The 24,225-nt window shown below is 38.2% G+C and overlaps 3 protein-coding genes across 11 annotated transcripts in view; 2 read left to right on the top strand and 1 right to left on the bottom strand.

Annotated features, from left to right (window-relative positions):
- The first annotated feature begins 4,327 nt into the window (after nucleotides 1–4,327).
- Nucleotides 4,328–7,227, top strand: LOC131694308 (dnaJ homolog subfamily B member 13-like). 2 transcript variants are annotated; one of them, XM_058982935.1, is made up of 5 exons: nucleotides 4,328–4,429; nucleotides 4,490–4,614; nucleotides 4,670–4,793; nucleotides 4,841–5,430; nucleotides 7,113–7,227. In XM_058982935.1, the coding sequence occupies exons 1-5, from the start codon at nucleotides 4,338–4,340 to the stop codon at nucleotides 7,193–7,195; spliced, it is 1,014 nt and encodes a 337-aa protein (XP_058838918.1). In that variant the 5' UTR covers nucleotides 4,328–4,337; the 3' UTR covers nucleotides 7,196–7,227. The 2 variants fall into 2 exon arrangements, with proteins under 2 accessions (XP_058838918.1, XP_058838919.1); XM_058982936.1 differs by lacking the exon at nucleotides 7,113–7,227 and adding an exon at nucleotides 5,485–5,598.
- The window catches only part of LOC131694309 (ADP-ribose glycohydrolase OARD1-like), a 60,087-nt gene continuing 41,399 nt past the window's right edge, over nucleotides 5,538–24,225 (bottom strand). For 4 of the 5 annotated variants that reach the window (XM_058982939.1, XM_058982940.1, XM_058982941.1 and 1 more), the window contains 2 exons: nucleotides 5,863–6,171; nucleotides 5,538–5,811 (listed from right to left, as the gene is read on the bottom strand). In XM_058982939.1, the coding sequence (XP_058838922.1) occupies nucleotides 5,662–5,811; nucleotides 5,863–6,171 (459 nt within the window). In that variant the 3' untranslated portion in view covers nucleotides 5,538–5,661. Of the gene's footprint in view, nucleotides 5,812–5,862; nucleotides 6,172–12,702; nucleotides 12,930–24,225 lie in introns of those variants that run through there. The other variant, XM_058982938.1, reaches the window with a different exon arrangement.
- LOC131694306 (uncharacterized oxidoreductase YjmC) overlaps nucleotides 19,434–24,225 on the top strand; it is a 36,991-nt gene continuing 32,199 nt past the window's right edge. The window contains exons 1-2 of one of the 4 annotated variants that reach the window (XM_058982931.1): nucleotides 19,434–19,601; nucleotides 19,672–19,817. The gene's annotated coding sequence lies outside the window, so the exon portion shown is untranslated. Of the gene's footprint in view, nucleotides 19,818–20,030; nucleotides 20,210–24,225 lie in introns of those variants that run through there. The other 3 variants (XM_058982933.1, XM_058982930.1, XM_058982932.1) reach the window with 3 other exon arrangements.

The following is a 24,225-nucleotide window of genomic DNA, read 5'->3' as shown; positions in this document are numbered from 1 at the left end:
CTTGTTTTTCTGCAGATATCCCTAAGACGTCTGCCAGAACCTGATGAAGTTATTGTTAAGTGCCAAAAGATGTCCATGGCTGGCACTTCCTTGGTTATGGTCCTCCTGGCTCTCCGAACCAGCGCTGCCAGGTGGTCTGCTTCAGTGTTCCCCTGTATGCTACAGTGCCCGAGGATCCAGCACAGTGTGGTGAGTGGATCGTTCATCTCGATAGTCCGGACAAAGGAGCGTCGGGAGCGTCCACTCTTAATCGTGCGGAGTACCGAGGGAGTCGGTGAAGATCATGGTTGCTGTGTCTTTTGGTTTTCGAGACAGGGCTAGGGCGATGACTGCGGTTTCGGCGGAAAAGACCGAGCACTCTGTCGGAAAGTGCAGAGATGAGCCTGTGGAGCATCAGTCAAAAGACGTGCCCATCATCTTTATAGTTTATTTCGGTGGTCACAATCATTTGTTGACGCGAACGAAAAAGCAACATCGAGGTTTCACGCATTGCCATGAACCGCTCGATTAGCAGTTCGACCGACCCACATTTAATTAGTCACGCTGACCTCACGCTCCGAAACTCTTCACTCATTAAATTTAGGCAAAAAGTAATTATGTACCGCCATTCGGTGCAACGCTTTTAGGCATATTTAAGAAGCCCTTTTAACAATAAAACAGTTCAGTTTAGTCCTCGGACCTCATCGTTCAAGTATCAGTGTTAGTCTAAGAATATCACATCCGCCACACCGAGGAAGTTTAAAGTGATTCGGATAAGTAGTGAAGTGATAACAAGCCTGTCCCGCCGTAGCGGACTCCGACTCCAACCTCGCCATCCTTCCTGGATCCGTCGGTGTAGATCCAAATATGATTTGAGACTCGCCGCTCCAGGTACTCCTCCGGTCCAGATCGTCTGGAACATGCTTCAATAGTCCAGGCCATACCCGGTGCAGTCGGGCTAGAGGTGGTAGGGGGGAACCGGCGAATTCGACGTATACCTCTCTAGCTATTCTCATCGTTGCTGAGTCGTCATCTCCTGATGTGCACTCGAGGACCCCCTAGCGCCCGCCGCAGTGCCACCAGGGCGATCTTCCACCGAAATGGACGGACGCCGGCCTCGACGCAGGCGCTTTTAGCTGGTAGTAGTTTCGATGCAGTCCGGATGGACCCGTGGTACAGAGGTGCTAATATGCTGTTCATTCCGTCCGGTAATCTCAATGCCATAATGAATCCGGTTATTAATTAGCGCTTGGCTGATGGCCAGTGCCATATTCCGGTTGCACTTCGAGTACGGGGCGCATATCGTCTGCACCAGCCTTTTTCGATTGCCGCAGTCGGCCTTCAGTTTCCGGAAGTGGGGGACGAAGGAGACTTTCCTGTCCAGTGTGATCCCGAGAATCTTCGGCTCCTTTTTTTAGGAGATTAGGATGTCCACTATCCTGATTGGCCGGTTAGTGTCTCGATGGTGGGTTGGGCATATGTGGGTGTAGCAGCTCTTGGAGGTAGATATTCGGAAACCAACGGATATTGCCCACCTGCCAGCGGCGTTAACTGCAGTTTACAACTTTATATGGATGGGTCTCTGGTCCCCCCGATCGAGATCAGCACCATGTCATCCGCGTCAATGAATATGAGGATCCCGTTTGGGAGGGTAGCGTATATCGTCTCTATGCTAATGAGGAATAGGGTGACCACCAGGACAGATCACTGGTGTACTGTTCTAGAATCGCTGCCGCCGACTCCGACCCGTACTTAACGGTTTCCGAGGAAGCGTTTTATGTAATGGCGAAGTTTCCAAGGATTCCCCGTGTCGGTCGAGCTACCGGAGCACATTCTCCCATCATACGGTGTTGAATGCCTTGTCTATGTCTAGTGCGATGATACTGGTGTGCAGGCCGTCTCGCTTTGCCTGGTCTAGAGCTTTTCCTAGAAATGCTAGATAGGATTCTGTGCTCTTTCCTTACCAGAAGGCCGGTGGTCCAGTAGCTGGCGTTGTCCAAGGGTTATGATTAGCCTTCTGTTGACCATCCGTTCGAGGGTCGTTCCGGACCAGAGGAGTAAGCTAATGGATCGAAAGTCTTTGGCAGTTCGGGTCCCCTGAACTCTTTTGGGGATCGGAAAAGGGTTGTCGCTATTTTTCAAAGAAAATCTGGCATTTCAACAAAAAAAAAATGTCTGGAAAAATCTGTCACTTGACAGCGACCTCAAAGTCATCGAAATTTGACATACATTTTGGACTTCATCGAACGTGTATTAATCGATTTTTGTTTGAGAAAATGACCCAGGTTTCCAAAATCTGTGTGTAACAACTTCGATAATTTGAAAATCTGGTAGAATGAGAAGTTTGTTCTTTTTTGCTGGAAGCTTAAAAAACTGGCTGTGCCAGATAAATCTGCCATAATGTCATCCCCGCTGGGGTGTAATGCAAAATTCAGAATATCTGGGAAAATTCGGCAAACTTTAAAAAATCTGGCTTGAACGAATGTCTCTTCTGTTGGGAAAAATCTGAAAGATTCCAGATACATCTGGAACATTCCTTAGAAGTGGATATCCGACGTTGCCGATTCCGGTGGCCTTTCCTCACCTCTGGCTGAGGGCGTCTGTCAGTTCCTGTCCGGAGAACGACTGGTTCCACTCGAACGATGAATCGGGGAAGATTGTCACGGGAGTGGCTGCGAGTAGGCTTTTCCTGGCCTGGAACTCAGGTGATAGTGAAGCGGTCGCAGAGAGGGATGAAAAATGCCGTCCCAGTTCATCGGCAATTCGCGGGCCTCACTAACTGCGCTTACTTGTTGCCAGATTTCCTCTGCTGACGAGTCGGGGTGGAATCCATCCAGGAATGCGTTCCAACTTACGGATTTGGCGTCGGCGACTGCTTTCCGTGCGACGTTCCGAAGCTGGCGGAAAAGTTTGGACCTGGTGGCCCAAAGCAGGCTGCTGATTGTTGTTTTCTGGAGGGTTCGGAGGACTCGTCGTCGGTTTCTGGTAGGATTTGCTACCACGGGGCACCATCACTACTCTCTGGCCTCGATGGCGTGGTGGATGATACCCACGAGCTCATCTGGCGTGTAGCTCTTTTGTGGATCGAATTTGTCCATAAACACTTCGCCGAAGTCGTTCTAATAGGCCTCTGTATACAGCCATCGTCGCCGTGGTGAAGTGGTCGAGGGGGGGGGGGGCTTGTGGGTGATGATCGCTGCTGCATGAGTCAGACAGCAAGGACCAGGGACCAGTGTTACGAAATTTCAAAATCAGTTACCTATTTCTGCTTGCATTTACCGAAACCGACATTCAGATTCAACGCCTCTCTCATTCATTCACTTTCCAACTGACTGAATTTTCATGCAGAATCGAATGCTTGAGTGCAGAGGAAATATAAATTCATTCACCAACCAAAACATTCATTTGTTATTATGTCGACAGTTTGAAGGCAGAAGTTAGCATTTTGTACATTTTCGAGCATAAGTGAACTGCGTAATCTATAAGTGCACCCTTTTGATCAATAATCCCTCTCAGAGCTAGCGTAGAAATAAAATTCACTTTGCTTCTGAAACCGAACATGTCCGTACCTGAAAGCGCTGCGTCGGGAGAACGAATGACGATGGAAACGAACCAAAAAATTCATTCATCGCAGCGGGCATGAATTGAATTTCGTTTTCTTTCAAGTTCATACAGCGATGTCAATTTTTTAATCTCTGCCAGGGAAGTCAGCTGCCAGGGAACTAGAGCAGATGGTGAGCTCTATCTGCGATAGGACAGTTCCTCTGGTGACAGTTGAGCCCCCGTCGCTGAAAATGACGGCTCCGTTGTTCTGTACGGCTTCCAGAATTTCATTGCCGTGACAGCTAGGGTAGCGTGATCCCCAGCCGGGGTGGTGTACGTTGAAGTCGTCGGTACTACACTCATTCAAACGTGGGTGTAATCGGTGTAATCCCCTTGTGGGTGATGATCGCTACTGCATGAGTCAGACAGGAAGGACCAGGAACAGTCGGCTGCCAGGGAACTAGAGCAGATGGTAACGTCGATCTGCGATAGGACAGTTCTTCTGGTAAGAGTTGAGCTCCCGTCGCTTAAGATGACGTCTCCGTTGTTCTGTACGGCTTCCAGAATTTCATTGCCGTGACAGCTAGGGCAGTGTGATCCCCAGCCGGGATGGTGTACGTTGAAGTCGCCCATTATCAGGAATGGGCGCGAAATTTGTCGTAGTCGGTGCTACACTCATTCAAACGTGGCTGTTATCGGTATAATCTGTCTGTCTCGTTTTTGCACTACACCGGTGTAGCACCAGTTATAAACGAAAACGCTGTTAGATAACATAAAATCGAACAATAATCTCAGTAGACCGTTGCAGAAATTGAATGATAGAAGATCCACGTTCAAGCATGGGATTTGACTACTATGCAATTTTGGGCATTCCCAGAGAAGCATCCGACGTTGAGATTCTCCTAGCGTAATAGGTCAAACATTGATATAATGCCGAATTCAAAATCTCGTTCATAAACTACAATAGATATCGTAAGTTGGCCGTCCGATGTCACCCGAAGAACGATTTTCACTACCCTCCAGACATTCCATTCCCATCCATGTCGCTCGAGCACTACTGGGAACTACTGAATGAAGCATTTGATGTTTTATGTAACTATCAACGGACAGATCCATGTTCAATTCTTATAAATAATTGACATTGCAGCTAATTCTCTACGGAAACGCATCTATGACATTTACGGTGAAGAAGGTTTGAAATCAGGAGTAGTCACTCCACGCGGATTCGTGGAGCCATACGTGTTTTCGAATGATTGCATGAAAATCTACAAGTATAAATACGTATTTCCTACTCGCATAAATACAAATATTTTTTCAGGGAATTTTTCGCCACCTACTCACCGTACGGAGATCTCATCGATGCAGCAACAAAGCCACCTCCCCTGTGTCTGGACGACAGAACAATCGTTAAGGTCAAGGGTCCCGACATTGAAAAATTTGTCGATCTCGATTTAGAAGAAATATACCATGGAACAATCAAGAAAATGGAGATTCTTAGGGAGGAGTTCGTGGATGAGGCGCAGGTGGAAACAGTTCTCGTGTCCGAAACGTTGCAGGTTCCCGTCCAACCGGGTGCACCGAGTGGGACAAAGATCCGCTTCGAGGAAGCCGGTGATCGCAACCCGAAAACCATCCCGTCCGATATTGTGTTTGTGCTCAGAGAAAAAGAGCACCCATTGTTTCGAAGGGATAAGTCAGATTTGCTAATGCTTATGCCGATCACGTTGCAGCAGGCGCTCGTTGGTTTTCGGCTGGAAGTTGCCGGCATTGATGGGAGACAGTTAGTGACACAGGTTGTAGATGTAGTAACTCCGGAGTATGTCAAGGTGTTCCAAGGCGAAGGAATGCCTATGCCTGATAGTTCTGAAGATCCGAAAGCGCGAGGAAATCTCTATGTTACTTTCAAGAGTAGGTCCATTGGTAATTATTTCTAGACCTCAATTATCTTCACTTTTCTTTCAGTTGACTATCCTTCTTTTATTCCGAAGAAAATTAGAGAGAAATTAAAAGACGTGTTTGATGAATTGTACTCTATCGAATAACGTTATTAGAAGTTTCGAGATTATTTTATTGGAGGAGAGTTGATTTAAGGAACTTTACCACTAGTCTATCGCACTTCTAATTAAGATAGTTCAAAATCTATTTGGGAACAAAATTATAAACCACGATTTCAAAATTACCCTCGGTTCCAAATGTGTCATTTAAAATACTTTTTACTTTAGGCCACTCTAATCCGTCGATGCCGCATCCAATGCGGGGAATTGCTAGTTTGTTTGCTCCATTGTCGGTCTACAAAAATGGACTTTGAATATATTTCTCGAATCTAAATTTCTAACTTACCATATGCTGCTTCATTGCCTTCAATGACTTCGATAGATCATCATAGGTCGGTTTATCATATGATGCTTTCTTCGTGACCAAATAATATATGTAGCGTTGATCGTCCTTAAGAACTGCCATACCACCGACACCCGCCTTCTGGGCCTTTAACTCGTCGACTCGTTTGAAAACTTGTTTGAACTTAACCGCTATTCCTCCGCCCATCTTCAAATCTGCTGCCACGCAATGTGCCAACGAATGGTCTTTGGGAGCCGCGAACAGATCTCCTTCGGTTTCGCGAACACATTCGGAAGCCATCCTGATGCTAGTCTGGAAAATTTTGGAAAAGGGAAGTGGTTAAAAGATTGATGAATCTATTATTACAAAATTTAGAAAGAGTATTCTACTATATATCATGGAATAAAGCCGGAATACTTGTCCATTCAGTTTAACGCCAAAGTGTGAAAAAGGTACGGTAAATTGTTATAAGCTGAATTCAAAGCGGAATCTTATTTATGATAGTGTAAAAATTTACCGTATCGAAAAAACATGGTCCGAAACCGACCTCCCCATGGTCCCATCCCGACTTCCAATTTATTATACAACATATCAAAGGAAAAGTCTATCTTAAAAATATTTTGCATGTTTTGAGTAACACCGAACGATTTGAGAATATTTCTCACTCATTTATTATTTGAGCTTAATTTATATAACAGTTTTTTTGAATTTCTTCTTTATGATTGGAATCTTCTTGTTTTCTTTTTTGTCTTCTTTCGCTTCTTTCTTTTGAAGGTATTTTTCGGCTACTTTTTCTAATGTGGTTTTTGTTTGAGGCGAAACTGAGTCAATTTCTAACCCCAACTGGTCGGTGTTAAGTCAGACCGGACTAAGTGACAAAATATTGATTTCGAGAAAAACGAGTTTAAAGTTTGAATCGCAGAATCCTTTACATTATGATTGGAAATTAATTTTTGCCATAATTCTTGTTTATTGTTACATATTTCAAATTCGGCAAAAGTCGAATGTAGCTGACGATATTCTTTATCCAGTGCTTTCATTATCTCATTTTTTGATGTTTTGCGACTTAGTCCGGTCTGACTTAACACCGACCAACTGCTGTCAAAATGTATGAACTGACAGCGGTTGGGGTTAGAACCTGACTCAGTTTCAGTTTCAAGCGAAATCGCCATAATTCAGCATCTAACGTCAAAATTGAAGTTCTGCCCTGTAATCGACCTTTCTTCTTCTGATTGCGTGACACGACCTTTCAGATTCAAGACGTGGTCCTATCAGAAATGTTGATTGCTTCAGAGTTGATGTGTCTGTTGAAACAAGTTCTTCTTATCGATGTTGATCTTCATTTGTTTATTCCTCATGAAATTCTACCGAGCTGATCGCTGATTGGGAAAATCGCCTGTAGTGCTGTGGGTACCGCAGAAGAGCCTGATACGTGGCAACAGAGAGTGTCCACGGTGGCACGGACCAAAGGTTGAAACTATCGACCAAATCGGAACCAAGGAGATGAAGTTGTTTCTTGGTAACACGGTTCACGTATAGCCGTAAGCTAAAAGGCGTACTAACTGTTTTTGCACCGGACTAACTTTTAAACCAGCCTAAAATATTTGGTAAGCTTTATTCAAACGATGCTGTCATTTATATGGCTGCGTTCTGATCTGCGATACACGACAATGATAAAAAACAACAAATTCATGATAAAGAAAATGAGTAAATTAGACAACATGGTGAATTATTTTTCATTCCGATATTTTCATGTAGTAAAATAGCTTTTCTTCTCCTCATTTTACTCGTTCCATTGCGTGTGAGAACAATTTGGTCAACTTGTAGCCGATAGGGTTCTGAACTTGGAACTCTTCATGGACATAAGTTCTCGGTAGTCTACATATGTACATATGCTCTTGGTAGTTTAACAACTTCTGGTTTATTCAGTTTAAAAATCTTAAGAGCTAACCTAGCTAACCTGACTTTATTATTCTATGTACATAAAGATGGGAGGAGTCAGTTACAATTCCAAAGTACATAATTATGTACGGGTAGCGTAAAAGGAAAAAACAAATTGATGAAGAAGTTGTTACCGTCACTTTGGTTCGGTAACGATTGAGAGATGTCTATGTTTGAGTTTGTGTATACTATTGAAGATTTAGCGTGTAAGTGTAATAAATTAAACTTTTTCATTTGTTTATCTGGCTTTTTTCCGTTTACTGTCATTAGTTTAGTTTATTTTTGTGATACAATTTTTGTATTTTTTTTGTTTAACCTAGCCTAAGTATACTAACTTCAATAAAACTACTACTATTTAATTAAGCAACGTACACTTTCGGAAAACATATATTCATGTGAACGTTACCGTTTAAGATACCATGGGCCCACTGCTGTATAGAGACCCAGAAATCCAAAAGAGAACTTCTGCGTCCACCCCGGAACATCCATACCAGGTGTTGGGGCTTAGCCTAGGTTCTTTTATGGAACCGGAATGAATTATCTGGGTCCAAGGCAGCCATGCTTCTTAAACGGTAATAAAAAAATAAATAAATTTTGTAACGGAAAAACCGCAACGAAACAAAAGACGGAAAAAGACTGCATTAATAACTAAACCCCTTAAAAAACCCAACAGTTTGAACAGCGAAAATTATACCACCTTCATGGGATATTTTGGCTGCTCACCACTACTGCATCCTGCGATGGTCGAAACCGGGAGAGGGAGAGAGAATTAGAGAGGTGAGGACAGGAAAGGGAGAGGAGATGGATAAGAAGGAAGATAAGGAAAAGTCAGTCGATGGCAGACCAGAGAAGGGACAACACGATTTAGCCAGTGTGTTACCCCAATAGCCAGTTTGCTACCTTGATTAGCCGAAAATAAGCAACCAAAACCCGTCTAGTAAATGTGTGCAAAATTCCTACGGGAACGAAGAAAAATCTTTCGGTGTAGTATTTGTAGGGTGAAGTGTGTGTCCAACCAGAAGACGACCCCGATGTTATCCTAAGTAGGACGACGCTATCGGCTGGACGAAATCTCCGGGAACGAGTACGTTTTGGTGGAACCGTCTGGCACATGGATGCGGCTCCAAGAACCCCGAATTCCCCACCGCCACCTTCCACATAATGCAGCGCAAAACCACTCGTCGCCAAGCGCCGAGATCGACGCACATCCCTCTTCGTTCTGGGAACAGTGGACCTTCGGAACGTGGGATACAACTATCGGCGAACTAACCGACCAACGCCGCCTGCCGGCCGGTAATTCATCGCTTCTGGTGAGTTGCCAAGTATGCTATTCTCCTCTCCCTCTCCGCCGTTCAGCAATGGGCCCCAACGTACGACAAACCGCATGGTACCGATGCAAATAAAATTGTAATCAGGTGAATTCTCTTTTCATTCAGAGCCAGTACTCCATTCAAAGACATCTCTCGCTAAATTCGCTTCGAAACAGGGTAAGTTCGGGTTTATCGAGTCCTCCCCAGGCGGTTGCCGACCCTGAGAGAATATTCATTGAGCTAGTTGGGTCGAGTGTGATAACCCACACTTACAAAGTATGAGTGCATTGGTTGCGACTGGTGCTTGTTTGTGACGCAAGGCTGTATATTTGTTGCCTTAGCCTAGTGAGAATGTTGCTATAACAAGTGGTGTGACCCAGCATGGTTTAATTGGAATGCGCCCATCTGGTTATGCAAGTTGGATTTGAATACGATCGTTCGAGTAAGTTTCAAGTGGCCTGACTAAAGGATATGTTTGATTTGGGTTTTATGACCTGTGATCTGAGAAGGATTCACACTGGTGCATATAGGGATTGTATTTTATGACTTGTGGGAATATTTTGTGAAGTTATAAAGCAAGTCCGTTACACTTCAATGTGTTGGATAGTTGATAGTTGGCCGTTGATGTACAGCATTTTGTAGTTCCATAATATTCAATGCAAAAATAAAAATAGATTGGTATACAGTACTGGCAAAAAATAAGAATACAGTACACAAATTTCTCAATTTCATGAAAAAAGGAAAAAAATCTAATTCGCTACAATTCGTTTATTCGTCTGAATTTCAACTCACATTGAAAGCTACCACGTTACAATTATCAGCTTTGTTTAAATTCGATTTCTGCTTCAAAAAAATGAAATGAAAATTTTATTTAAATTTTTAGTTGGCAAATAAAAAGACTACTTTTGTCCATTTTTTGGTCAAGGATTGACCATAGATTTTCAATCGGATTCAAGTCAGGTGATTGTGGTGGCCAATCCAAAAATTTTACACGAGATTGGCTGAAGTAGGACATCGTTTTGTGTGCTTCATGCTTTGGGCCATTGTCCTGTTGAAACATCCAATCCTTTGGCAACCCAATCGCTCGCACTGAACGCTTCAAATTTTGCATCAATATTTCGATGTATTTAACAGCATTCATTATTCCGTCAATTTGCACTAGATTCCCAACATCGGACCAAGCAAAGCACCCCCGCACCGTAATGCTACCCCCACCGTGTTTAACTGTCTTCTACACATTCTTGTCAAGCAGCTCCTCCCCCTTCCTAACCCACACTCTCGATCGTCGCTTGGCTCCAAAAAGCTCAAATTTGCTTTCATCCGACCACAATAAAATAAAATACTCATATTGATTGGGTTATAGCGAATTTCGCTAAACCGGAAGTCGCCATCTTTGATTTCAAAATGACGTATAAAATCAATTTCTGGCACCTACTCCTCAAGACCATTCCAAAAATATCCATATTGATTGGGTTATAGCGAATTCCGCTAAACCGGAAGTCGCCATCTTTGATTTCAAAATGACGTCAAAGATCAATTTCTGGTACCTACTCTTCAAGACCATTCCGAAAATACCCATATTGTTGGGGCGTGGGCCATAAGGAGTCTTCCAGACCCGTCTTTTCCATCTTTCCGAAAATCTTCTAAGTCTTTTGCATTCAAAAGGACTTAGAATATTTTTTCCGCGTTAATTGCGAAATCCGCGCAAAAAAAACTTCCAAAAATCTTCTAAGTCTTTTGCTGAGAGTTTTTTTACGCGGATTTTCGAATTAACGCGGTTTTTTTACGCGGATTTTCCAATTAACGCGGCTTTTTTTAGCGGATTTTCCAATTAACGAGGATTTTCTAATTAACGCGGATTTTCATATTAACGCGGTTTTTTTACGCGGTACGTATCCCCCGCGTAAAAAAACCTGGGTGTAGTTGGTATAGTGGATTTTTCCTATTCAATTTTCCTCAACTTTACTTGATATGTTCCCAAAGCAAGAATATCAACCGCTTTTAGTCAATTTTCTTCAGTAACTCTGTATTTTGAAATCAGCAGTATGTGGAATTTTGGAATCTGCGCAATGGAAACCTACCTCTAATACAGTTGCACTTTATCACTTTGTATTTTAATAGTTTTCCGTTGGACGCTTTCATTAACTTTTATTTTGGCCTATCTTAGCATTAAGCCTACATAACCTTTATCCTAGTCGCTGTTGTGCTATCTTATGACAAGCGCCATTTAGCACATTTCGAGAAAAACGATTTTTAAAGTTTGAGATTGAATATCTTAAATATTATAAATGTTATAAGCAATTCAAAGAACACAATTGATGCTTCTACCTATGCTGTATTAAAATCTTAAATATTGGGAAGATCGGTTGACTATGTTGCGAGTTTTTACTATAAATGTAAACAAAAGTCGCGCTCACACGTGTCATAGGTGTGTATTGATGACAAAATTTGTATGGCGTGTCACAATCGTGCATGGAAAATTTTCCATAGAAAAAAACATCAATTATTAACTTTTATTCATATCTTTGGCCTCATTTGGTCTAGAAACAATCGATGAGATGCATTTTGAAGGAAATGAGTCAGGGAATCTAGAAAAAATAGTTATTTTTGGTTACAGTGCTGCCAAATATACTATATTTTCAGTTTAAAACTTAAACTGCATTTTTCTCACAATTCGTGAATTTTCGTTTTGAAAAAGATTATGCCATTGTGTTTCTCAGATAGTTTTACACATAAAAACATGGTATACATCAAGATAACTTGAGCCAATTCCCAGACACAGTCATTTGAAGCAAAATATTAAAAATTTCTCAGCATGTTTCTCGCTATATTTCAATAACCAAGCAGAATGTCAAAATTCTGAAAACGCCATTTTGTAGAGATTTTTTAGTTTAGTAATGTGGCATGTCTAACTCAGTTTACCCCAAAATGGCGTTTGTCATAAGATAGCACAACAGCGACGAGATGTCAGTTATAATGATTGAATATTAAATCGTAAACTCAAATAAAGGTTAAGATGTTTTTTATCAAACCTTGTCGAAGATCTCGAATTTCACGAATCTTGCATTGCGATGAGATGTCGATTTTATCTGGCTAGATTGCATATGTGGATTAGTGTGCGTCATTATTATTTTTCTTTATGGGAACTATCGTCCCAATTATGCATAGATCAGAAGAATGGCGGAAAAGATGGGTGTGCATTAGATCCGCAACAAGTTTAAGCATTTTTCGGAACACTGCTAATTCCAATGGTAATTTGCTTCACATACCACATGTCAAATATGAGCTTTTCCGGTAGATCTAGTTGATTTCTACTCTCTTCCTATTCTCTGTAGCGCAATTCATATGGCGTTTTCGTTTTTGACTTTGCACTACACCGGTGTAGTCGGTGCTACACTCATTCAAACTTGGGTATAATCAGTCTATCTCTTTGTTTGCACTGCACCGGTGTAGCACCAAGAAAAAAAACGAAAACGCCAATAGTTATTTGACACGAGTCAGTGCAGTATCACCCTTTTATTTGACACGAGTCAGTGCAGTATCACTTCTGAGTCATATAACTAAAAATTTTCCATTGCAAATGTTGCCTTACCTTACTCCTCGTTGTTGAGAGTCGTTGTCGTTGTTGTGATTCCTTTGGCGTTCGCTCACGCAGCCCTACATTTTCTAACAATATACGTTTCTCATTGTCCGAAAGATTCAACTTATTTGCATGTAAACGACACGAATCACAAATTGGCCAAGACGTATCCAATCGTTTCTTGCATTCATTAGATACTAGTTTTTCAATCACACTTTCCGTTAAGCTGCGAAGTTTCGAGGAACACCGTCTCATAGGGAACGGCTTACAACATTTCAATTTGTTGAAGTTCATTTCTACTTGATCTTTTGCTATTTAAACTTATTTTTGTACTGAATTCAGTGAACAAGGGAACAAACCTATTGAAATAAAAAGAGTTGTGCTGTAGTAGTTAATATCGCTAATAATTAATCTGGGGTAGCATTCTGCATCTCGGTTCGGTCAAAATTGAACCGAATCGACCCTGTTTCTAATTATGGATTTCGACCTGAGCTTGAAAGTTAATTTTCGTTCGAGTTCACTCGAAGAAGTACTAGATAATCGAGAAGTGGCATTAGGTAAAGAGACTAGAATAACAAAGAGACGCCATCTTAATTCAGTAAAAACAATTTAACTAGCAACCAAGCTACGGTTTACAAGCAACACTGCAAATGTGCAAGCCTCACAAAACTTGTTTCTTGTTATTCTGTTTGTTTATTTCAGCCAAAATAAAAATCTACCGCGACTTCTAGAATCTGAGTTTCTCGATCAGCTAAAACATGGTTTTATCTAGAACGAAATTTCGCCGCAGCAAAACCACATTAGAACAAGAACAATTGCGATTTTTTTTATTGCAAGCGGATCCACAACAAAGAGAGGCGTGGTTGAAGTCTTGTACGTGTGTTCCTATCTTGTGAGTTTGTAAAAAACAAAAGAGCTTTGCTTTGTTTTGCTGATTCAGAACAATAACGGAACGATTTTCATTTTAAATGTTTGCATCATTTGATATTCGTAACCCTCATGCTGAATCTCGTTCTCCTATCAAACCATGCCATTTTCTCGTTAGCGTTTCTAAACACGATGGTATTGTAACAAATTTGGTTTGAGGATGTAGCTTTTATCTTTAAAACATTTAGTAATTTTAATAGATTGTATAACAATACTTCCAAAAACGTAATACTAAACATTTACGATTGACAACTCTCTTGTTTGTAATATTACATTAACAGTTAAATTGGAATTCCAAACGAAACATGGCATCTATTCGTTATTCTAGTCTCTTTATTATTAGGTTTTACACCAACCGACATAACCCCACAAAATGTGCCGGATGAACTTGGTTTGACAATTCTCGGTGGTTTGTTTACAAGGGAGTTACGTGAGTTCGAATGTGACAGCTGAGCACTCGTTGCACTTGAACTCATGCAACTGACAAAGTAAACAAACCACCGAGAATTGTCAAACATGATTCATTCATCGTGTCGTCATCTTGTAGAACTCAATTATGGAACGAAAAAAGTGTAACTGGAGAACGACTCGAATCGAACGTATAGTTCAAGAATTTACAGTCATAACAAACTACAATAATGCCCAAGCATTGAAAAGAGGTGGGGGTGAGTTACGTGCACAATTTTTCGGTCAATCTCTTCACCACCTATTCTGTGAATTTGAAGCTTACCGAAAAAAACTTCAATTTTGTTTACGCTGAAAAACATCGTAACTAGAACGAAAATTATCATATAATGAACGAATTTATTCCTCGAATTCAGCAACGAGGCATTTTCGTGCATTGTAAATAGTAAATTTTAACAACCTCCAACAATTTTTTGCATTCTTGACGGGTACAACAGTGATTTTGCACTTTTTAAGTGACCTACTGTACGTTGTAGATCTCTTCAAATGCAACACAATTTTTTCCAAAATTTCGGCGCTAAAAACGCGATCATTTTACAACCGATTTTCAATTTTTTGAGTGTTCTGGAAACAAGAAATTATCTTTACAGCGGTTGTACTATGCAATGTTGTCTTGTCAAAAATACTATGCGGTTATGGGACAACAATATGAAAACAATCATTAGTTAGCGTTTTTTCAGGAAAGTTTTGAGAACAGCTCAACATTCTTCTAAAGAAGCGTACTTGCATTAACCGTGATTTAGAGAGAACAAATAATTCCGCATCTAACGACCTATTGATCATTTAAATCGGTCGAAAAATGGCAGTTATTATTTTTCTTTCAAATTAGGAACATGCTTCCTTTAAATCTTAAGGGGTTAGCGAGTGATACTAGAATTATATCTTCCGTTATTTATATTCCAATTTTAACTTCCACACATACTTTTGAATGCAGGGTGTTTGGTTCATGGTAAAGAACCTCTCGCAGTGTGATTGACTGTCATATTTGGAGAAAAAAATAGTTCTACACATACCAACAAATCTCAACCGTTACAAAGTTATTGAACTTTTTTGCTGTAAATAACTTATTTGTCTTAAAGTACCTCTAACTCAAAAAGTATTCTTTGTATTAAAAATCTTTTAGTTCCATTGGAAAGGTGAGAAAATTCCCTATTGAATGGTGCTCTCATATCTTTCAGTCAATTAGTTTTAATTACCTTTAAGTTGTAAAGTAGTTAAAATATAGTGTTTTTGATGAGGTTTTTGTTAATTTTCTCAAATTAAATAATTATGATCATAGCAATATTTATTATCCAAAAATTGGGTTTTACGACGATCCATAATTTGTTCTTTAACATCATATTACTATCTCTTCTCGTTTCTTTGTAATTTCATTACTAAACTATTCCTATAATCGACTTGCAAGTGCTTAAAAGACTAATCTGAAAAAAAAATATGCTTCATATCGTTATTTCCAAGGTTTAATTGGAAAACTAAGAAAAATTTCGATCGATTTACGTACAAATATTCTTTACTTAAGGGTATTAACTGACTCAAAATTAACGTTTTTCGAGGAGTTTTGTAATTATTCTAATCATTAATTAACAAAATTTATCGTTGCTATTGTTCATTTGGTGCCCCTTAACATTCTCTATAACTTCAACACAAATATAGTGGGTTCGAAGTCGTTGTTTTGCATATGAAATGGTGTGATAAAAATGATTTTGCGTCGAAACAAAAAGAGATACCGTAAACTGGGGTGACATTGATCCCTTTTCGAAGTAATCATTACGTATTTTAGACGCACCACAATTATTTCAAGTTTAATATTTTTAAACCATGTACTGATGTATGGAAAACAAGATTGGATGGTTTTACCTAAAATTTTCCGCTTACAGCTACTTTTTCAAAAATGATTTCAAGTTGAAGTCCGTTTTCGTGTTCCGGGGTGACTTTGATAACCTGCATGTTCACCTACAATAAGTTATTGATGTCAATGTTTTTTATTCAAATGTTTGTTTAAACTAATTCTGGAAATATACTCATTGTTAAATAGATGTTAATTGGTATTATACAAAGATTCCAATGTACTGTAAAATTCGAGTAACTAAAATTCCTATAATTTGTGTCCAACTATAATAAAAGTTTCTGAAAACCTTTAAAACTGCTAAAATTGTTTTGTTTTAGTGTATTATCAATGTACAAAAAGTTTCATCCATTTTAACACGTTGGAATATTGAACAATAAAAAAATGTTGCGATATATAGCTTAAAATAATTGACAACTAGTTTCATAAAAATGTATTAAAAATAAACAAACTTATTACTAAATTTAGCATATCCCAATCTAAAGAAAAGTAAAAACTCGCTAGTAATTTATTACTCTTGCTCAAATCTGAGATTTATTTGTTTTCTAAAAAATAGACACTTTACGAACCTTCGTAAAAATCAGGTAAAGTCAAATTTCGGTTTTTTGTAGTTTTGGACCCAAAAACCGAACAATATACTCAAAAAGTATAACAAATCAGTATTTTATAAGTTTAGAGTAAAAATCATTTCAAATTGAAATGATTCGGTGGACTATTCTGGTTTAATAAGCGATCTACGAAAAAAGTTTCGAGTGATCTAAGTCAGCCCGATGATCAAAGTCACCCCGGTTTACGGTAGTCAAAGAAAGAATGTATTATATACATTTTCTCTGTAAAATTTTCCTGACTGTCGAATGAAAAAAAAACAATAATTACCATACTTTTTTCAATTAGAGCTAATATTAGTGAAAATGAGACATAAATAAAAGTTCAATAACCCAAACACATGGAAAGAAGAAAAGATAAGTGTACCATAACAAAGAACAAATTATGCAGCTCTTCTAGCTTAACAATTTGAATAATTAAAATGATTATGTTAACTATTAAAATTTTCGAGATTTGAACCAAAAATCGATCAAAATTGTAAAATTTTAAATAAATTACTTCTAAAAGATTTCTTAGGCTGTGAACCATTTGGTGAAATTTTTAACTTTTAGTTAAAAGTTATTTGCAAAATAACCCTACTCTGGAGCGTGGTTAAAATTGACAGAGCGATAGTTAAATTTGACAGCTCGATGGTTAAAATTTTGCCCATGATGCACAATAAAAAGGTGGAAACATTTTCTGTACCTAATTGAGGTTGTCAATATTTTTCAATACAAAATAAAGGGATAAAGATGGAAACGACAACGTGTTGTGTAAAGATTTGTTTGGGTTATTTCATGATGTGGATGTTTACTTTTCGAGGCTATGACTGACATCTTTAATGTAATAAGAAAAAAACTAATTTTAAAATATCGACAAATGTTCACACCTCTACCAACTTGTGGTCATCGCAGCTGTCAATTCTAAATAACTATCCATAAGTCAACTTTTGAAATGGTTCGCTCTCTCGGTTAAATTTTTCCATTCAAGAGAAAATAACTTTCGAACTGTAAAATTTTAACTAAAGGCTAAAAAATCGCCAAATGGTTCACAGCCTTAGCCTCATTAGCTAAAACATGTGAGGACATCATCGAATGGGAAATTTTCTCACCTTCCCAATGGATCTAATAGATTTGAAATACAAAGTACTTTGTTTTATTCTAAAGATTTATTTGAAACGACTCAATGCGTTAGCACAACTGAGCCGTGGGTCTTTTATTTTTTTTACAATAAGTAAAAATAAAAAAAATGCTAAGAACGTCGGTCTGACAGATCTTGTTCACGCAGTTTGCTGCTACGTGTTGAGATCCTTTTCCTTGGCGGTGAAGCCGCTTGGGGATCTGCCTTCTCTCGCGTTATGGTTCCCGTCCATGTCATCATCGGTAATGCTTTCTTACTGTTCACGATTAGAGGTTTATATTTGTTTCTTGTTTAAGGGGTCGCTGTTGTAAATTCGTCTTCATCGGTATTTGCTTTATTGAAGATGCTAGTTGTTGGTTTGGGAGCCGTTAGGAATGCCGGTGAAAACATTTCTCCAGGTGTCATTCGAAATAGATTCTACTTCTCCATATTGCGACATGATTTGTTTGATGTAATCTTCCCTAGTGCGCAGGGCAAAATCATGGATACGAACGCCCACCATGTCGTTTTCCATAGGCACAGGGATCTTAATTCTGGTGTTATTAAATTCGACCTCGTGTTGCATGTTGTTCTTTGCAATGAAGTTCTCTGCCTGTGCTAAGCTTCCAAACGGGATCAAAACACAGTTTTTAACGTAGTGCAGCTAAATGTATGTAACTTCAGCGAGATTAAGCTCCATTTTAACCTTTACTAACTGTTCCACTTCCTGAACTGTGAGTCTAACACGAGTTTTATTAAAGTCGATCGAAATCGTGTTATCCCGTAGCAAGGGCACTTTTGTTTCATTTGGCAAACTCATTTCACTCCGCAGCCGGGGGTAACGATACAATTTGTTTGTGCACTGATATAGAACAAAAGCTGGCATGATTGAGTCGTGCCTGAAGCCTGCTATAGCGAAGCGATTTTTTTGCTTCTGCTTTGTGCGAGGTCAGAAGATAGACTGGAATACAAAGTATATTTTTTGAGTTAGAGGTATTTAAAGACAAACTAGTAATTTACAGAAAAAGTTCAATAACTCTGTAACGGTACCGTGAATCAAACACCCTTTATATTTATAATCCTGATATTTTCAAAATTTTATATGAGACGTCCCCTTAAAAGTTCATCATAGGAAGTTTTTAATTTGAAAAAAATCAAGACCTGCCATTTTTGATGATAGGTATGTCGTTGGAATGTTGGATGCAAAATTAATTGTACTAAAATTTTTATTAAAACAAATACGCTTCTTAATAAAAAAAATGTTGCTCTTCCCGAATATTCGTGAAAAATAGGTTCTTTTTTGCTTCATGAAGCAGGTCACCTTCTTAGGAGTAATAAGTCAAGCATGAGTTAGTTTACAAAATGCTTTAGCCCTTTCGAATACTTAACGCAGAAATTTTATTTCAAGAGCGCACGCGCGCTACCTTCCACTACTACGACAGTTCGTTTATGGATAAACACCGCAAACGTTATCCACGTTTATCCAAACACACCCGTGAACAGACCGCAGACCACCGCCACCCGGTTGCTAATTAGGGCAACGATTCATAAACAACACACTGCTGGTATTAGTGCATTACCGATCAGTCAAGACAGCTTGCATTAAAGTTTATGATGATTACATAGACTTGTTATTGTCGCTCGTCGCAAGACCACCGACTGCAAAACAAAAAGAAGAGACTGGTTGGTATGTGACTGACTGGGAATATGTAAACATGGACGCGCCTATTTACACCCTGATAAGTAACACTTATGAATGGTCGTTTCCGTGAGACCAACCGAACAACCTAATTCAAGTGTAACGATTCAAGTGACTTGCTTTCAGTATGAATTAAAAGCGTCGGTTAGTTCGGTTCGTTACACCACATGACCTGGTTTGGGGCTTATCGATTTTATAGCTATTTCGGAACCGTTCGACTGACCGACATTAGCTGGTGTAGTAATAATTGTGTACGGGAACACGTTTCTGGTACAGAAGCGAATATTGTCCGGGTGCGACGAGATCGGTTTTCTTATTTACATGCGAGTTTTATTTTTAGGTCTTTCAAGAAATTGCCACAATTCTCATAACCTTGGTGTTCAAGCGTGCTGAGAAGCGAATACTGCTGCTGATGGCAGACTATCAGCCGCAGTTTCAAAGTTGAATCAAGAAGAACCGTGCGACGAATTTCTGGTGATCCTACGAGTGAGTGAAAGTGTTAGAATAAAATATCATTGTTTTTAATCATCATTTCAAGTTCAAGAAAATATGAAGGAGGAAAATTATATAACATTGAATGGGTCGTTGCATTTGCGATGATAGCAGTGCAGTTTGATAACTAATACACACGTGCTATAGTATGGAGTACTAGTACCTATACCACCCATGATGCAACGGGATGCACTTTTTCAATCAATGAGCGCAAGCAGTAGCTCGAAAAACGTGATGTTTACACTTTTATTAGGGACAATCTAGTGCTATTGTAGGTTGTATTTTAAAGTAAGATGTAAAAATAAATGGATATTAGTGGCATAACTGTGCGATGGCGACGGCAAGTTCTTCCCACGAACTTATTGGATCTTGTTGATATACTTGTGGTAAAACATTGTGTTAGTGCTTTGTTGAATGCTGACACACGCTGGAAGCTAAAAGTTCAATCGAGAATCTTTTGGGATGGGCATTTTTATTGTTTGGTGTTCGATACAAAAGGAAATAAGTAAAAACGGATACCTTAACGTTAAGCTGCACATTCTACTCGCTCATTAGTGCATTTCTCACAAAAGTAATATACAGTGCCGGGCAAAAGAATAAGACCACTTTATGCAAAATTAGTCATTTTTTTATTTCTTCATTCAACGAAAGTTATGTCTATGCAAATTAATTAATTTATTATTACTTTTGATGAATAACATGATAATAGAACATATCCACCGCCTTTACATTAAAATTTATAGAAATTATATTTAAACTTAAAAAAACCAACTTAATCCACCTAGCAGTGAGATGAGACATTTCACAAAAGCCATAGAAAACCACAAAAAGCCACTTTGCACGCTTTGCTTTTCCAAAAATAATCTACACTGTCATTTGAAAAGGGCCAAACTTTTTTTGCCAATTTTTTCAAATGGCTATAATCTTAAAATGACAAATCCAAAATGTTGTAGGAGTGATTTTCACAAAATTAGTTTTAAATTTTTGAATAAAAATATTGAAAAAATTCTTCATCGACTCCTACACTGAAAAAAATCGATTTTAAAAATTTAAAAACGATTTCCAAAAAATCCAATTTTTGAAGTCGATGAAATTTTGTTCCAAGATAGGTAATTATGTTCTCTACCTACCGTCAAAAATTCAAGTTGGGCACATTCAAGAAAAAAAAATTATTTGAAAAAAAAAAACTTCCTTGTCCAAACTGATTTTTTTCAGTGTATTTTCATCGAAAACTAAACGGATGAAAGTCATGATCATCTCAGAATCCAATAAAACTCAGTTTGTGAGAAGATATTGTCCAATTTAACAACTAGTAAGTATATTTTTATTAATCAAGAATTCCATTGAAAAAAGTTTGTCATTAAAAAAATATTCCATTATTACTTCTTTATTTTCTTGTTTAGTTCTGAGGAAGGATCAGGGAAAGAAATAACCACCACAACATTATGTATTGAATTTTACATGATTATTTATTTATTTTTTATATATAACATATGTCTTAAAACTATCTACATGCATGCTATTTTGTATTATTTCTATGCAAGGAAAATATTTTTGGTTCATCTTCTGAATTAGAATCCCTTTTTGCCACCAGAAATCCGTACAAAAATGTGGAATTTCTCAGTGCCAGATATTGTTTTGGCGTTATTACACACTTCTTCGAATTCTTCTGACATTTTGTTGTACTGTTCAGTGGATATGCAGCAGAAATTTAAATTTGTGATATTTCTATCAGTTTGTTCAACTGCCCAGTTATATAGCTCTCGGGGATTTGTTATGGTATTTCCATATATGAGATCTGGCTCTTTTTGGTATTCGCCTGAGAGTGCCACCAATAGCATCACAGGGTCCTTTTCCATGGAATGTTGCAAAAAATGCCATTCGCCTATCTGCGCCTAATTCATACTTTGACTGGAATCTACACAAGCTTGCGAAGTTTTTCCTATTTTTGTATTGTGCTGCTGCTTCATCAGACATAAAATAAATTTTAGAAAAGTTGGTCATTTGTTTCATAAAATTTATCATTTTTGAGATAAACAGCTAAACTGCAGTCTTCCAGTATTCCAGTCTTCCAATATTCCAATCTTCCAGTATTCCAGTCTACCAGTCTTCCCGTCTACCAGTCTTCTAGTGTGCTGTAAACCGGGGTGACTTTGATCATCGGGGTGACTTTGATCACTCGAAACTTTTTTCGTAGATCGCTTATTAAACCAGAATAGTCTACCGAATCATTTTAATTTGAAATGATTTTTACTCTAAACTTATAAAATACTGATTTGTTATACCTTTTGAGTTTATTGTTCGGTTTTTGGGTACAAAAACTACAAAAAACCGAAACTTGACTTTACCTGATTTTTACGAAGCTTCGTAAAGTGTCTAGTTTTTATAAAACAACTCTCGACGAACATATGATTACGGCCTAAAAGCCAACTGTCAAAATCCACTTTGAATCAAAATTACAGACAAACCGTTACTAGTCGAACACAGTTCACAACAGTTTATAAAAGAGAAAACTTTTCTCTTTCGTTTACTACCAACATCTGTGATTGGCGTGAAACGGTTTGTCCGGAATTTCCATTCAAAGTGGATTTTGACAGTTGGCTTTTAAACCGTAATCATATGTTTGTCGAGAAATAAGTCTCAGATTTGAGCAAGAGTAATAAATTACAAGCGAGTTTTTATTTTCCTTTAGATTGGGATATGCTAAATTTAGTTTTAAGAGTCTTTTATTTTTAATACATTTTTTGTGAAACTAGTTGGCAATTATTTCAAATTATTTTAAGCTAAAATTCGCAACGTTTTTTTTATTGTTCAATATTCCAAAGTGTTAAAATGGATGAAACTTTTTGTACATTGATAAAACACTGAACCAAAACAATTTTAGTAGTTTTAAAGGTTTTCAGAATCTTTTATTCTAGTTGGACACAAATTATACGACTTTTGGTTACTCGAATTTTAAGTACATTGAAATACTTTGTATAACACCAATTAACATCTATTTAACAATAAATATCTTTCCAGAATTAGTTTAAACAAACATTTGAATGAAAAACATTGACATCAATAACTTAATGTGGGTGAACATACAGGTTATCAAAGTCACCCCGGAACACGAAAACGGACTTTAACTTGAAATCATTTTTGAAAAAATAGCTGTAAACAGACAATTTTAGGTAAAACCATCCAATCTTGTTCTCCATACATCAGTACATGGTTTAAAAATATTAAACTTGAACAAAATGTGTTGCGTCTAAAAATATGTAATGATTACTTCGAAAAGTGATCAATGTCACCCCGGTTTACGGTACCTGTCTTCCACTGTTCATCCAAGTTTGTTATGCATATATACCAAATTCGTTACTGATACTATTTACATGTATCGGGCAACAATCAGTTGGGAAATTGGATTCTGAGATGATTATGACTTTCATTGGCTTGGTTTTTGATAAAAATACTCTTGAAAAAACTTCAGTTTGGACAAGGAAATTTTTTTTTAAAATCACTTTTTTCCTTGAAAGTTTCAGTTCAAGTTGGGATTTTGGACGGTAGGCAGGGACCATAATTACCTATCTTTGAACAAAATTTCAAAGGTGGGTTTTTTTGTAAATAGACTTTAAATTTTTAAAATCGTTTTTTCTTCAGTGTAGGAATAGATGACGAATTTTTTCAATAATTTTTTTTAAAAAAATTGACTAATTTTGTGAAAATCACTCCCTAAAGCATTTTTTTAGGATTTGTCATTTTTAGACTATAGCCATTTAAAAAAAATGGTAAAAAAAAGTTTGACCCTTTTCAAAAGACAGTCTAAATCATTTTTGGAAAAACAAAGTATGCAAAGTGGCTGAATCTGAATCTGAGAGGGTGCTGCCAACATTCGTAAGAGTTTGCGCGCAATTCGTCTATACTTAAAATTAGTTAAATATTAAAGGTGAATAAAATAAAGACAAATGAAATCCTTGAAATGAAGAAACTGGAAAAATTCCATTTTTCGCAGAGCAGATGCTCTAATGTTTCACTTTCAGATCTGCAAACGCGGCATGTATCGTTTGTAAGCTTACCATTTTTTTTAAGATGTTATTTATTCGGACCGTGTCCGGTAAGTAGTCCTGTCATGATGCGTAGCTCTTTTTTGCTTAGTTTAAGCAACTCCAGGCTTTTTTTCTCGTTGGGTGATTGTCGTAGTCCAGGTGTGGTACACCAATTGTTCTTTATAGCTGTGATTTTCCACTTTTTCAATTCCATTTTGAGGGCACTCGATGAGACTCAACAGAATGGTTCTGGGCCGATAAAATTAGTGGAAGACCCTCTTCTTGCTAGCTCATCGGCTTTCTCATTCTCTGCAATTCCACAATGCCCTGGAACCCAGTATAAATTAACATGATTTTTCTCTGCCAATTGTCGG

Source organism: Topomyia yanbarensis, chromosome 3, assembly GCF_030247195.1.
Source record: "Topomyia yanbarensis strain Yona2022 chromosome 3, ASM3024719v1, whole genome shotgun sequence".
Lineage (NCBI taxonomy): Eukaryota > Metazoa > Arthropoda > Insecta > Diptera > Culicidae > Topomyia > Topomyia yanbarensis.
Note: the sequence above shows the minus strand (reverse complement) of the source record. Positions and strands in the feature narration are given on the sequence as shown.

What these genes read in the sequence shown, in the direction of transcription:
- LOC131694308 (XM_058982935.1), top strand. Translation starts at nt 4,338, where the DNA reads ATGATAGAAGATCCACGTTCAAGCATGGGATTTGACTACTATGCAATT. An exon ending in GACGTTGAGATTCTCCTAGC is followed by an intron (nt 4,430 to 4,489) that starts GTAATAGGTCAA and finishes AAACTACAATAG; the next exon opens with ATATCGTAAGTTGGCCGTCC. An exon ending in GATTGCATGAAAATCTACAA is followed by an intron (nt 4,794 to 4,840) that starts GTATAAATACGT and finishes ATATTTTTTCAG; the next exon opens with GGAATTTTTCGCCACCTACT.